Source organism: Dreissena polymorpha, chromosome 10, assembly GCF_020536995.1.
Source record: "Dreissena polymorpha isolate Duluth1 chromosome 10, UMN_Dpol_1.0, whole genome shotgun sequence".
Classification (NCBI taxonomy): Eukaryota; Metazoa; Mollusca; class Bivalvia; order Myida; family Dreissenidae; genus Dreissena; species Dreissena polymorpha.
The window spans coordinates 677,175-693,455 of record NC_068364.1 but is presented as its reverse complement, the minus strand read 5'-3'; the positions used below and the strand labels follow the sequence as shown (position 1 = coordinate 693,455).

General features: G+C 32.1%; 2 protein-coding genes across 4 annotated transcripts in view; both read left to right on the top strand.

Moving 5' to 3' along the window:
- Positions 1-16,281, top strand: part of LOC127848717 (blood vessel epicardial substance-like) — a 273,254-nt gene that overhangs the window by 204,573 nt on the left and 52,400 nt on the right. The window lies entirely within an intron of this gene.
- LOC127848698 (tyrosine-protein kinase FRK-like) overlaps positions 1-16,281 on the top strand; it is a 98,327-nt gene that overhangs the window by 61,437 nt on the left and 20,609 nt on the right. The window contains exons 1-8 of one of the 3 annotated variants that reach the window (XM_052381293.1): positions 5,578-5,679; positions 8,303-8,339; positions 8,711-8,912; positions 9,964-10,067; positions 10,992-11,065; positions 13,019-13,195; positions 13,668-13,882; positions 14,184-14,281. In XM_052381293.1, coding sequence (XP_052237253.1) covers positions 11,013-11,065; positions 13,019-13,195; positions 13,668-13,882; positions 14,184-14,281 — 543 coding nt within the window. In that variant the 5' untranslated portion in view covers positions 5,578-5,679; positions 8,303-8,339; positions 8,711-8,912; positions 9,964-10,067; positions 10,992-11,012. Of the gene's footprint in view, positions 1-1,207; positions 1,312-1,485; positions 1,639-5,533; positions 5,680-8,302; positions 8,340-8,710; positions 8,913-9,963; positions 10,068-10,991; positions 11,066-13,018; positions 13,196-13,667; positions 13,883-14,183; positions 14,282-16,281 lie in introns of those variants that run through there. The other 2 variants (XM_052381294.1, XM_052381297.1) reach the window with 2 other exon arrangements.

The window sequence follows — 16,281 nt, the reverse complement described above, 5'->3', positions numbered from 1 at the left end:
TTACAACTGTTTTGATAAAAAACCATAAATTCATTCAGAGAGCTTCGCCAATTTCGACTCCAGAAGCATTATTAGAACAAATTATATAGGTGAAAACTATACGAAGTAAAATACCAAACATTTAATCAAGGAACCTAGTGCTTTCAATGAATGTTCAGATAATACAATGTCTAGCTTTTATTTCTAAAATGTTCATTTGTAATCTAGAGGTGATTTTAAGGAATTATGTGTTTAAATTTCCCCTAATAAATCAGTGTAGACATTCAGCGCATGGTTAAAAACGAAAATAATTATAGTTTACAATGTACGTAAACAAATATGTTCGTGAATACAGATATATACATAAAGTACAATGTTTTGTTTAACTCAAATATTTAACATCCTGGGCATGAAACAATCAATCTTCTCTTTTAATGTCATGTAACACGGTATACAGTACACACTCATTTGAATTGACTTTAATAAAGTTTTGCTGAAATCCCTTGAAGTGAGACTAAGGTAGAACATTAAAGTTGCACACAAATCAATAAACCAACAGATTGGTCCAACAACAGAATAATTATATCATTGTTCTTAACAACATTTCAAGGTATTTTCATATCGAACTGAAGGACGTATTTGAAAGAAATTATCAAATAAGAAATGTAGATAAACTTGAAAAAAAAAATGTATTTTTGAAGTTATGACCTTAACAGCTGTTTTCGTTTATTTATGTATGTATTTATTTATTTGTTCATTTCTTTATTTATTTATTTTGTCATCAAACATACATACAATGTTCCATGAGATCAAAAAAGATTTTAGGTCCAATCGAGACGTGCAGTTCAAGACCAATGCATGTGTTGTATTTACTTAGTACTGAATTAACGATGTTTAAATTTACATGTTCGTGGTTTGATGTCAAGTTTTGATCAGCGCGTCAGCAACGTGTGAAGACATGCTCGTTGTAGACAACGAAGGCGAATTAAATACACCAATTGTTACTATCTTATGGAACCTTAAGTGCCCACTTGAAGCTTCTGTACAAAACGCTTCACTTTTTCGTATGTAGGTATATGTTGTTAAGACAAAAAGAAGCCTGGAATTAAACATGCTGAAATGATCAAAGTCGAAAACAAGTCTAGCAGCTTCAACAATAAGCATAACATTCAACCAAGTGCAATGGATGCTAACACATTCAAGTTGAACATATTTTCAATGTTCACAGTTGGTTCCATGGAAAGTTATCCAAACAGGACGCTGAGAGCAAGTTAAAAGCACAAAACATTGATGTCGGTGCGTTTTTGATTCGAGAGAGCGAAAATAATCCGGGTACGTTGCTTTCAGTTGAGTGGGGTAGGGAGAGGTAGGGAAGTCATATACTACCTGAACCATATTTTATTATGTTACTGGGTCATACGCACTTTTAGTTCTTGACTTTTATTACAACAAACATTGAAATGGTAGGGTAGTCATATGCTATACAATTAATGTATTATGTTACAGGCTCATACGCTGTTTCTTTTCGTGTATTTGAAGAAACGGAGATGTACCCACATTCCGTTGGGCACATTTTTATCAAAGTATCTGAAGACGGAATAATGAATACATTAAAAAAAAGATTCCGTTCGTTGATTGGATTTGTACTGTATGTGTCAAGTACGTATAACATATATGTTATTATAATCATGCCAACTCAAGAGCATATATTGCATATTCAAAATAGCACAACATTTGTCAAATTAAAAGCATTGTTTAAGATGCAGAGATGTATTTAAAAAAGTAAAGACAGATACATACGGTTATATACGATGTATATAATATCTTCTAAAGACGATATACTATATTGACTTAAACCGAAATAAATACATTTTTCAGGGTTTATCCTTTCTCACATACTAGTTGTTGCCTCTCAAGATAATAGCATGTGCCACTGCCGAAAGAGAAGTTTATACTGAGAATCGGCTTAACTGACTGAGACAGATAAATGCTCTGCGAACATTATTAATATTAATTTATATTATATTTAAACGATGTACTTAGCCTTAAGTCTTATCAAATATAGCAAATTATATAATTTGCAAAGTAGTTTCGTAAACTATATTTTAGACAGGTGTTCATAAGACAAGAACAGCAATGTCCAAAAACTATCCCAATATTTAAAGTTCATTGAGCGATTTTCATATGGTATTCAATTGTCAAAAACATATTATAACAAGTATTTATGTTAAAAGAAAGAAACAAAATATCATCGTAAATGATTTAAACTCATTTCATGCCAATTACTTTAACAGCTGTCCCTTTTAAGAAGACACATCCGTTGTCTTTCATAACTTTAGAATTGATAATTGCTGAATAATATCGATGCTTACAAAACCTTCTGGGTGTGACTAGACTTGTAATATGTTACTCTTGCAATCATGCACGTAGAAAATTAAACTCATTATATCACCTGAATTCAAATCCACTTGCTAACCTATCCACACACGAAAACTCACTGAAATAAGCATACCTTATTCAAAAACATAAGTGTATACATAGGAGAACGTATTCTGGTTTATACTGGTAAACACAAAAATGATTCCTTTGTTCAAATAAACTGCATGCTCACAATAGATACATCGCCGAACACGAAGATACTTGGACACTATATATGATGATTATGAGCGGCCTGAATCGGTGCAAAATACACTAATTATGTATTGCACATACTTTTGGTTTCCAAAAATTCAAGTTTATATGGAAATCTTTACTCTAAAGCAGTTTCGCTCTGTTGTTCTCCGCCATTCGAATTCGCAATCTTGCGAGCTACAAATTGGACTCCTCATATAATGAAGTCACATACGCGGTAGGAATGAAACAAACTGAAGCAATACAACTGATAAATATCTTTCAGTTTTCAAATGTATATTCATCGCGATTATAGAAATATTGACAAAGTTAATATTCTGCATTGATTTATCATATATTCAAAACAGTTTTGTGTGTTGGAACCTACAAAAAATCACAGCTAGCGAGGACCGATCCATAAGTTAGAGCTAAATATCCTTAACAATAGTTGGGGGCTGTATAAATACAAATCATGCCTTGTTTGCATCATTTTTGCTCCGTGATATCAATTGGCGCGATTTTTTCTTGCTGGGGATCATATATTTAAAATCTGCATTTAATGTCCATTTTCATATTAGATATACATTTTAAATTCACAGTGTTGTCTTGACTTCATTCATCATGGTAAATCATCAAAACGAAGTGAAGACAAAAACATAAAAGTGTCGTTACTGCTCACAAATGCAATGATCTCAGAATCAATTTGAAAACACTTTTACAATTCCTGAACATTATAATCCATACGGCTTAATGTTTTCCTCAGTCGAATTGATTCAAGGTTCTAACAATATGTATTTTAACACGGTTGATTTTTTTTACCTAATAAATACCCATCAATGTAAATATTGTATGGGCGTAATACGCCTTTTAAAAAACGTATATGAAAAAAATACTTAAAAGCATAAACATTAATTTTTTTTTGCTTTCGGAATAATTTTGAGAAATAGGTTCTGTGAGTGTAAATACAAATTCAGAAGGGTCCTTCGAAAATTAAGCTGCATAATGCAATATGAAATAATCAAGTTTTAAGTGTGTCAAATGACGTCTACCTAAATTATGTACTCACTTATGTTGGGACGATTTTGAATTATAGTTACACATTCAACCTTCCAAGCTATTGACTGAGGATATTCAATTTTGGTGTGAGCTTGTGATGTTGAGAGAAAAATAAGTACCAGAGGACACCACGCGTATTATTCGACCATTAACGCTATTACTGAAGAAATATTGCAATCGTTTAATTAACGTAAATGATACAGCTATATAGCAACACGTAAATATGAATCACTGAGAAAATTATCGAACGATTAAGCAGTTGAATTGTAACCACTGTAATGAGCGGGCACTCACGGAAATTGTTGTTGGTAACATTTTAAATTTAATTAAAGGCATCAACTAAAAGCATGAATTCGAACATTTTCATGTAAACTGTCGATCGCCCAACACAAATGTGCGATAAACAACTTACGTTTTGAGTATTCTTGGAAGGGTTATCATACCGTAAGTCTCTCAACGAACACATTTCTAAGTATATTGCCTTCGTATTTAAACCATATATTTATGCTTAACATGCAATCATACATTAAACATATGACAATTTCCTAACAAAGCCGCCATACACATTTAATTGTTAACATTTGCTGTTTAATAATATTGTATGGGATGTACCTTCGCTTTCCACAAATATCCTTTAACCGACGATATAATTATTGTAAGTTTTTTAAGCAAGCTCGATATGGCAAGAATTGATAAAATGATGAAACCCCAAATCTTATTATTGTACGTGACAATTATGTCGCTCAGTTTAATAACGCGTTTTGCGACAGCAGTGGTTCCTTTTGAAAGCTTCGTCTTGTACGAGCTTCGGAATGTCAAATCAAAAGTCAGGTAGTTCAAGAATAGAGTAATTTAAATTTTAATCATAGAATAGAAGAGTCAAATGTGCACCTGAATGTCTGGTAAATGCCTAATTCCTGTTTATCGTAATGAATTATTGCAACATGGCAAGTAGAAACACTTTCTGACATCTTAATTAAATTGAAAACCCGGATTGACTGCAATGAAAACATTTATCTGGTAACGGAATGTTCAACACCGAGATCCTTTTTGTAAGCAAGTAAACATTCACGAAAGCGAAAAACTGGAATCAAATTTTAAATCTTAAATATACTTAAACATAAATGTATAATTAGTCTTCGTACCCAATAGTCCTACTATACTAAATACAGTTTAGAAGAGTTTATCTTATAATATTCTCAAATAAAACCGTTCTTCACATTCAGCGGACCTTCTTAATTTTATTGAACAATAGACAAACATTGTACAATATATATAATCTCACATTTAAGAACGAAGAATTTAGTTGCAAAAGCGAAATAGCATTTTTGTTAAAGAAAATTATTGGAAACTTGTTATTTGTATATGTCCTATACATTCGTGAATGTTTACTTGCTGACTTAAACTATAGAAGAGGGCAAACAGATTGAAGACCCTTTACTATGTTGTTATCACGGAAAGATTCTCTAAGTCTTATTAAAATAGCATAATGACGAGAATTAGTCGTAAAACTTTAATATTTAAACCTGACGGCATAAACATGTCCTATCGCCCGTGAAGTAATACGTCAGGGCGACAACAGATATACATGTTTTCAACTTTTATCTGCAGCATGTCTGTTTTAGATTCTAAAATGTTTTCGTGTCTAAAGAACCATGGACCGTTAAGTCTTATTAGTAGAATCGGAAACATTCGAAACATATGGTTTCTGAGAAGTAAAGTAATTTAACTATCTTGGTCTGTTTGTTTATTTTTACTAATCGTTGCCAAAAATTACATTGTAATATTAAATTCAATGCCATGTGATTGATTGTTTAATGTTTTTTATTCATGCAACGTTTGTCCCGTCTAAATTGTATTTTGTTTTTAATGATTTGTCACTTTTCAGAGAATAAAGTTTCATTATCAAAAATAATCAAAGCTATGAGGTGCAGTTGACGACCCCCTACCCGAAATATGGAGTTATAAATAATACGTATGTACAACGATCGGAGCAACTCATGGGAGAACAGAGAGTCGCAGAGCATTGCAAAGGTATATTTATATTTAAATTATTGAATTACCATTTACATCTTTCAACAAAATGCTCTTACCGGCAGAGTTTAAAAGTAATATTTGGCAATACGAAATTTTTGGTTAATACCTATATGATATGGACCTTCAAACCGTTTTGTAATACTGCATTTACCAACGCGTGACATATTCTTTTGAAATCGTATGGAAATGAATATCCCAATATGGCTTTTGAGGCATTTATCTTCTCTACATCCAGGCGTATTTACTAAACTTAGTAAATATCTGTATAATTAAAGTCACGTTCATGGTATCAGAAGAGAGTTTTTGTATAATGCACGTGAATGTCTGAAATACCTCTTTTTGTTTGTTTACACGTTTTGAAGCATAGCGGAACCTCACTGAAAAGCGTCTACTTGTATTTACACTTAAATTATTGATATATGGAAATGCACCGGCATTTATACTCTTTAATTAATATGTACCGAGATTTCTTTTCATATTTTATTCAGCAGAATATTTTTATCAAACGTGGTATTGTGTATTTTTGCTAAATCTATAGATGTTTTTAAATAAAATATTAAAAGTAAACTATGAACATGATGGGATCAAATAACAAAACAAAATTATGTACTATTTTGTTTGTATTTCTACAAAAATGTTAGATACATTTAGATGGTGAAACAAATATTTAATTGGGTCGTTTCTACATTTTCATCACACTTAAATGATAATTTTTTTATGAAATTTAAAGCCGATCTCTTCTTAATATGTACAGTAGTTCAGGTCTCGAATTAACCAAAAAGTATATAGTTACACCGGTCTAAAGCCATATGGACACCACGGGCTTATGTTATTTTGTTGAGTTATATCCTATTGTTTTGTATGTTGGACGTATTGAAAGTCGTATATATAAAAAACAACCACCGTCAAGACACATGAAGGTACATGGCGTTTTTTTGCGTGCTGTCGTGTTGGCAACTTCCATTCTCGCCTAAACACCTAAACAAAATATCAGAGGCGCCATTATAAAAAGTGTTTACTCGCCAGACCGACATAACGTTTTGCCCTACATTAGAATGCGTGCCGTTAGATAAGTTAAGAGTCGCTAATGTGAAACAGTGTTTTATAGACGTGTAATCTTTCATTGAGACTGGAAGTCGACGTAATGTTGCAGACGCTTGATTTATAAATTGCAATAGATAATACACTTGTTTGAGCACATTATTCCATAGTGAACGAAAAGTGTTTAGCAGGGTCCTTATTTTAATAGAACACGCGGCATTTATGTAATACACATCATAATTATCATGTCAGCTAATGCAGTAATCCAGTGATTACCGTCCCAACAGTTATGAAACTGACCTCATGCTATGCAATAATTCCAAAAGAAACATTTAAGTATGGTTTTATATAAATTAAACGTAATTTAAGATAACAGGTATGTAATTTTCTTCAATAACATAAATTTAGATTATTAATTGCACGTGCGTCTGTATCAGGATCTTATCTTTTTTATATTGATAGATAGTGCATGTGCAGGAAAACCATTTGCTCCACATATTTACAATTAACACTATTTATTATATTGTTCTATTTATTTTATTTCTGTGGTGGGGTTGAGCATATTGTTTTAAGTAAAATGTACATTTTTATATCAACAGAAAGTTAGTTTCACGCCATTCAAGATGCTACGAGTGAAAGAGTATTGATGCTAAGTGTTTACTTATTAATGTGTTAAACGCAATGTCGCGGTTGAGATCTTAACAAGTTACCACATTTAAGCAAAACTATCATGTTCAATACCAAGTAAACATCTAGCCACTACCCTATTTGTACTGTGTATCTTCACAAACACGCTTCATTAGAATCATAAAATGGCAATTACCACTTGTTTCTTTTTCTCTTTCTAAGGGCTATGCATGTTAACTGTTTGCTTTTATCTGTTTGATCTTAGTTAAACGATAATTTCACTCATGTTAAAATACTTAGGTAACACATATCATTGACGCAAATTCGTCACTAATATATATACTGTTCGCGATATCAAATACGATCATATTATTTTAGATTAAACCAATTTGACACGAATTCTTTGGCAAGACAATTTAAAAAATCAAGTCAATATTCTTTTGTAATTGATATTGAAAAGCAATAAAAATTGTATTTAAATAATGTACCATCGACTTTGTGTTCATTTTGCAAAACACACTTAAAGCAATAAACACATTTAATTTAATGATGTATATTTTTAAACAATACCGTAATCATTATATTTGGGGTGGAATAAGGTTATTTTCGTTTGATCAGTCAATAATACACTTGCACTGCACATAACGCATTAACTGATGAAATAAACGGGATTCCCTATGTATTCCAAATATGTTTAGTCATTAAACGATAATTTGAAGCATACAATACACACAATCCTTAAAGCTACTTCAAATAAGAAAAGTCTAACGATAAATTAAAGATCAATATTTTATTTTTTGAACATTTCATCAAGTTATCATTGTGATGTCTATACATGCAATACAATATTCCACATCCACAATCTCGTTTTCATTTATTTTATAAAGGGAGACGACTCTCAAAGACCTCGAATCAGAGTATGGCATGGCCAATTTTTGTTGTTATCTTTCAGGTTTTGTAACAGCGAAACAAAACGGCGAATTACAACGGTAACTATAACCTCCTGATTGTGTATTCGTAAGTCTTAATAATTTGTAATAATATTAGTTAATATAAAGTCAATTTCTTTAACTCTAAAGCCGCATCATTAACACATACGTTGTCAGAGTAGTGTTACAAACTATCGGACAACTATATGGCACGTAATCGAACTCGTATTAAAATCTATCTATCTAATATCTAAATTGAAGGCAGTGATGTAAACAAAAATCATGTTAATAATATAAGTATTAACCCATATGAGATTGTTATTTGCACACGCACGCAGATCTAGTGAATATGTGTGCCCTGAGATCAAATTTCACCACTTAGCAGATTTTGACAAAGCTTGACATGTAACGTTACTTGAGTATTCAAACAGGGGATCCGATGACTCTAAGGAAGAGGAAAGTGCGATGGAGGTGTTGAGCCGAACCAAACTAGTAGCAAGTAGTGGTTAAAAGGGAGTTGCATGACGGAAGACTAATTAATTTGAACATCAAAATGATAAAGGAGTTGAAAACTACAAAATGTGTGGATCCTGAACGAGGACCTACAAGGAGCTTTTGGCAATGTCTATATTTGTATGTTTTCAAACATTGTACGATGTTCTATTTATTTAATTACATACCTCACCTAAAAATAGTAACAAATTACAATGATGTTTTTTTCTGATATGAACTAGAAACACCCGGGCATACACTGATTATGTCAATGCCCTTTCCTTCTTATTTTAAATAAAATAATACCAGTTATGACAATGCTCAAGATCGATAACACGTTGGGTCGTTAAATGCAAATGTCTTAAACACAGGGGATGGTACACTAACAATTTAATGTGCTTGTTTGTTAGTCTTAGACGAAACGATTAAATACACTAAGACAACAATATACAAATGAATTGTTTGTTTTTTTCTTTTTAACTTAAGCCAACCCGGATAACAATCACTGCAGTAAAAGGGCAATTAATAAAAGATCTGATACCGAAAGCATAACAAATAACAAATAAAGTATTTTAACAAACAACGCATTTCAATATGATATTTGAATATAAGGTAAGAATGTAGACAAATACATTCGTTGTGCGTCTCAATATGCACACATGTGTGGCGATTTATCTAATAGAAATCAACTGTACGGGCATTCATTGGATGAACTTTGATAGATTGTGCTTAATGTTGTGTGAATGTTCTTGTTTACTGTATGGTATATATAGAAGCTAAAGCAGGACTATGGTGTCTAACAAACCGGGCCTTGGTTTATATCGCCGTTTAATAACCTAAACACCTTTAAGCAAAACATAAAAACCTAGCATTAACCTTCGCAGCATCAAATAAGTAATATGCGGAAACAATTTTAAATAAGGTATATCATAAGAACAGTTCCCAAACGTATATTCAGTAAAAGTCCATATGCAGTTATCCATTAGTTAATAACTTTAATATTGCGACAATTAATACACGAACGCGTATTATTTTATGTTCATGTTATTTAATAACCATACCACTTTTCAATGATTGATAGAGTGTTTAGAGTGTTTGTTGAATGGATTTACAGATAATTGAACGATTAATAACGAAACGCTTCATTTGATAGATCTCAGCTAATGACAAGATTATTATATTGTTATTTCAGCCAAGAAAGAAGTTCAAGGCTTCAACATTAGAGTTGTTCTTAAAGAAATAGACATTGGCCAAAAACAATCCCATAAGACACAAAAGTTGGGATCAGTTACAAACGTAAGAGTAATTGTCCAAAATGTATACTCTTTTCTAACAAAGTATGAGGAACAGACTATTTTTTATTATAGTCCCGTGTATATATTGATAAAAGTGTTGTAAGGCTTTGCAAATACAGTGTCAAAATACGACAACATTTATTCCTCTGAAATGAAACATTTATTGTATTAATAATCTCCCTCTCCCCACTCCCCCTCTCCCTCCCCTCTCGCTCTCTCTCTCACTAAAAAGGTAACACTTCGTTGTGTTGTTTGGGATTTTGAATTTACCATATGACAATGAGAGCGACAGTAAGAATACTTTATGAAATAGTGTTTTATACTCTTTAATACACATTTATATCTTTCATGTTTTTTTAAAGTTTAATCTGAATGTGCCGTAATGGTCATTAGTTGTATTTATATTTGGTTTTTACGAGTACATTGTGTTCTCGTATTTTATAATTAAGCTTTAAGTATCTTGTGAAATTTTGGGTGTTCAGAAAAATGTGCGCATATATTTATGTCTTTTTGGTTAGTTAAGCAAGTACTTTTTATTATTAAAATTGTGGTTAATTTTACTTCTACTAGATGATTTTAAAATATTTTTGTATTGCGACTTCATGTTGAGAAAACACTTGTATTTTAAAACATTAAATTCTACACATCAAATATCGAGGTCGGTCCTCTGGGATATGTGTCTGGTTAAGTGTAATATAAAGAACATATAACTTTTGTAAGAACCTAATCCAGTAAAGCGTTACACTTATATCTAATTGACCACTTAAATATCATTTCCGACATTAATTAGTTTACTCATAAGATAACCCTACGTTGTATTATTGCATAATTTATTTGTATATATGTTTGAACGAATTAATCTCTGAAAGCATATTAATATATTGTATTGATATAAACGTACAGCAAGCGCGATTGTATATTCTAGGAAAAGCTTGCATCACGATTAATGCATTTTGGAATTGTGCCTCTACTGGCATTTCACGACGATCATAAAAATGGGTAAGTAAAATGTTTTTTGTTATTTTATAAAATTATTATGCCCTCCTTCAAAGAAGAGTGGGTATATGTTTTGCTGGATGTCGGTCGGTCGGTCAGTCTGTCGGGCTGTCGTTAGACCAGTTCGTTTGCGATTAAAACTTGTGAACTGATTGACCAATTGACTTTATACTTCCCATGTACATTGACCATTGCCATTGAATGGCCCCTAATGAAATTGGGGGCACTAGGTCAAACGTGAAGGAGACTGTCACACTAAGAATGAACCGATCAATAACATGTGAACGGAGGGACCGATTGGCTTGATACTTTCCATGTACATTGGCGTTGGCCAGTAGATGACCCTTGAAATAAGGGTCACTAGATCAAATGTCACACTAATTGTAAAATCGTTTCCGATTAATAATTCGTCGGATTATTCACCGATTGGCTTTATACTTCCAATGCACATTGGCCTTGGACAGTAGATGACTCCTATTGATATTGTGGTCACTAGATTGAATGTCAAGGTCATCGTCACACAATAAGTGTTAAAATTGCTTCCGATCAATAATTCGTCAATGAATTTACCGATTTGCTCGATACTTCACATGTGAATTGGCCTTGGGCATTAGATGGTGTTAAGTTGGTTAAATAATTATCTTATAAATTAGCAACACCAATTATTCGGAAAGAGAATCGATTATCGCTGACTTTCTCATCCAACAACGATTAATCGATTTGATTCGATCATTGTGACATCACTATAATACTATAAAATTCTCAACCTATTTACTATAACGATGATTTAACTGAAGTGCCTTATTTTTGTAACTAAAAACTTATTTAAGTGGCTGAGTCACACTATTATGATAAGATTAACTCTTATGGTCAGTTTTGTTGGAAAAAAAATCCTGTGTCAAGGCCCTGTTTGGGGGGCTCTTGTTCTGTTATTGCTGCCCAGAGCGTTAACTTCAATCCCTCTCTACAGCGTTTTCTGATTGGTAGAGGAGCGCGCTGGTTTGTGTGCGCACCGGTTTGCCAGCGTTCAAATGTTATTCAAGAGATAATACTGTTCTATCAATCGCAGTGAATTGTGTGTACTTGTCGGCAAGATATCAATATAACCGATCTATAAGCAATATATTAGTTATCATTTTTTACTGAACTGCAATTTGTTTTTCCCCATGGAAAGTATTCCAAACACAAAATTTACCCTACATGTTATTGTCACATAGTTAGAACATACTGATGGTATTTGCGATATTTTATTAGTTAATTGTACTAAATAACTATATTCAGCGCACCGAAAGAATGTATAGTCTACTGTCGTTATAGTCTTAATATGTTCATCTTAATAAGACCTTTTAATCTCATAATATCTCTTCAATCAGACCATTTCCTATATTATTTTAAGATTGATAAAGTAGATGCATCAGTAGTATAAATTAAAATGCATAACAGTAAATTCGTGTTTTGGTGATGAATGTGTCGGTGAGTAATTTTCGTTTGATAAGACGGCACATAAAACGAGTTTCTACACCCTCCTAACGATAGGCTAAAAGGATGTCAAGAAGCTCATATTTAAACTATTTGGGGCTTTTTATGGCGAAATGCACACTCCAATTTAGCAATCGTTCCTTATTGTGTATTATATTGACAGTTTGCAAAAATATTTGAGAATGTTTTGAAAGTTCATATAAAAATGATAATTGTTGAAATTATATATATTGGTATGATATTGTTGTATGTGCTTGTTTGTTTGTTTTGTATTAATGATAATGTAATGACTTACCAGGTATATTTTATAAGGTGTGTATATTTGATTTGCAAACTCCGTTGGAAATTTATAGTTGAAAATGATGAAAAAAGACAAACAAAATACAGACTTGACGTTATGTTACACGAAAAAGAAAAATGCTTGAAACGCTCGATTATATCTGTTCACGAAACTTAATTATATGTTTTGTTTTTCAGGAAATACTACTTTGTATCACCCTTTCTCGTGAACGGTGACCTGTTTGATGTAATCCAATGTGATACATACTATATAAGGAACAAAATGCAAGTCAAACTGATATGGGAAAAGCGGGTGAAAATTATGTACCAGATTGCGTCCGCGTTGGACTACATGCACGCTGGCAATAAATTTAGGTGATTTCTTTATTTTTATCGACATGTGTTGTCTAGAAATACGATGAATATTGGTTACATGTCAGGAATTGTTGCTGTAGAAGGTCAAATTTGATGTTAGGCAAATTTGTTTTACCAATAGTTTACAAAACCCAATCGGGCGACATATCCGACTTTTGAATTCCTATTTTATTTTCTAAATCGTACGTATATATATATATATATATATATTTGTGTTCATACATATCGTCACACAAATGAAGTTAATTTAAGTATACAAACATTTTATGTGAATTTAAATTGATTCTTCCTTCTTAAATTCAGTAACGATTTATAGATGTATATATATGTTAAATACAATCAAGGAATCCAGTTTATACAGATGCTCTATCATGGATATAACCTAATAGAGAGTATGCCGTTGTATCTTCATATTGATGTGTTCACATGTAATTGTTTGCTCTTTTTCACATAGTTTATACGTTCTTCTTAGGGGTACAATATTACACATGGATATTAAATCAAAGAACATCGTATTAGACTCTAAATTCAATGCGCGATTAATCGACTTTGGGCTTTCTCGAGAATTGAAAGAAGGCGATGAAAGTTTGGCCGTTACGGCATTACCTTTGGGAACAAAAGGATACTACCCCACCATGCAGCATAACATGCTCACCAAACAGCACGATTACCACAATTTCGGAGTAGGTAAGTCGTAAATGGAATCACTCAACTTCGTTTTTGTATATTCGATACAAATTATCTGTGTGATATTCAAATCTTACGTGAACTACAAAAGAAGAAATCCCCATTTTTATTAATACTGTTCCAAACCACCTAAGATAGTGTACTTATATAGCCCAAGGCAGGTTTTTTTCTATGTGTCCGTGTGTTCACGCTCCATAAAAAGAGAACTTATTTATACATTTATATGACATTTTATGAGAAACAGTACATTTTCTGTCGTTATTTAATAAAGTTACTTAATAAAGTTACTTGTTAACTTTAGTGATACTCGAATTAATTACGGGATTGGAAGCGTGTACCACAGATCAAGGATTAGAATTGCGAAAATGGAATCTTCGGCGCATCAAGGATCGTCAACAGGTACCTAGATATAGAGTGATATTATGTTAGCAAACTGATCACATGTTTTTACTGTTATCGTGGTTAACTACAAAAGTTTTGGTTCTTCCGTGAATACACTTTACAAACATATTATTAAGCATGCACACATGCGCACCTGATTTTTTCCTATACAATCCAGTGCTGATAAATTTGTATAACTGAGAGGACAATAATGATTATAATATATTATGAGATATAATGAAATGAGCGCGATTAATGACATTTAGAGTATGGCAGAATTTGAATGATTAAATGTGCTAAATGCACTTCCTTAATGTTAGTATGAAGTACCCTTCAAAAGCTTAAAGGGGCAAGAATTATCAAGTTGTTACAAATCATCACATAAAAGACATAACAATTATCACATTTAGATTTCTGCTATAGGCGTAAAAATAAAGAAGTAACTTGAAATATTTAGATTTTGTCCAAACAAATCACACCAGTGTTTGAAAACTCCTGTGAGTTTCCCGTTGTGTTTTGAATGGGGATCAGTTACCACACACTAAAACTGGTTAAATTGTGAGATATTATATATAAATATTGTATAATCATATTATATTAAATACTTGACTTATAAAACATACACATATACTGGAACATGATACAAACTGGCAAACATATACAACACAAATAGCATCATTACATTGACATGTATATAGTTTGACCCTTACCAAAGTGTGGATATGACCTCCGGCTAAGATCGCTAACTCCCTCCACCTCAGTGTGATCACATCAACTGAAATTTAAGAACGAACTTTCGATGCTTTTTCTAGTGCTTGTTATGAGAATATAATATTACATGAATAATCTTGGACACGATTCAGTCAATGTCAAAATCACAATGAGAGTAGAATTATAATCGTAATGATTTAAACACTAACAGCTCAAAACTTTGTTCTTAAAACGCTTTTAAACTGGTCATGACTCACATAAACACTATTATGAATATTACAAGAGTTTAATATCTACTAACTCGTTAGTCTAGCTACATCTGCATCTGAAATAAGGTGTGCACGTAGATCTATTTATTGCACTATTATTAAGCAATAGTGCTTGCTATTTATATATATCGGAAGGTTTTCGTTTACGCACGTAAACCAAACATGTATTGGGATATGTTTATTTCCCGATCCTTGTATTAAACAGTTTCAGCACAAACAAACCTTCACATTCTTTACTCGTCAAACAGCACATCTAATCGAATATGAAGTGTTCAGTAAGCATCCCTGAAAGTCAAAAAGTCATACTAGGGTACGGACATTTGACCGTTTGCTATTATTTACATAGTATAACATAGTACAGTTGAAATCAGTATAACGTTTCTGGAGTTTTATCACTAGGCATCATTAACAACTATAAGAACAATGACATAATGTGCTTTTAGTGGATATTCCCCCTTCTATTTTTGTTTACTAAGCATATGTTGTTGTTTTTTAACAAAAAAATCATTGTAAATTTGTCAATACAAGAACGGGAAAACTCTCGAAATAATGGAAATTCTATATGAGAAAAAAAGGAAAACATATATTGCTATGAAAGAAATGCATTATTGTAATATTAAAATTAAGAATTGTATCTGACCAAATGTTAGAAGTGGTGCAAGAAAATAACAGACATTTGCGTTTTATAAAATTGAAAAGTATTGTATGATGTAAAGTCATCAACATAGTCATATACCAAACCATGTTGATACGACACATAAACGCAATGTCAGTTCTAAACAAAGACGAGTATACGTGTTGTATCGGCGCAAACTTGGTCGTTTTGAATGTTTTTGTAGTAAGTATTTTATAAATGCTAGCTTTATATGATAGTTGATATTTTTCAGTTATCATTTCCCCGTTCATATTTACGTATTGGTTTAAAATAGCGTAAATAAAATTCAAACATTGAAATATAATATACTCGGAAACTATGAGCTACTGACCCTTTTATCATTACAAGACAATACAAGACAAATATTTATTCAAACTTGCACA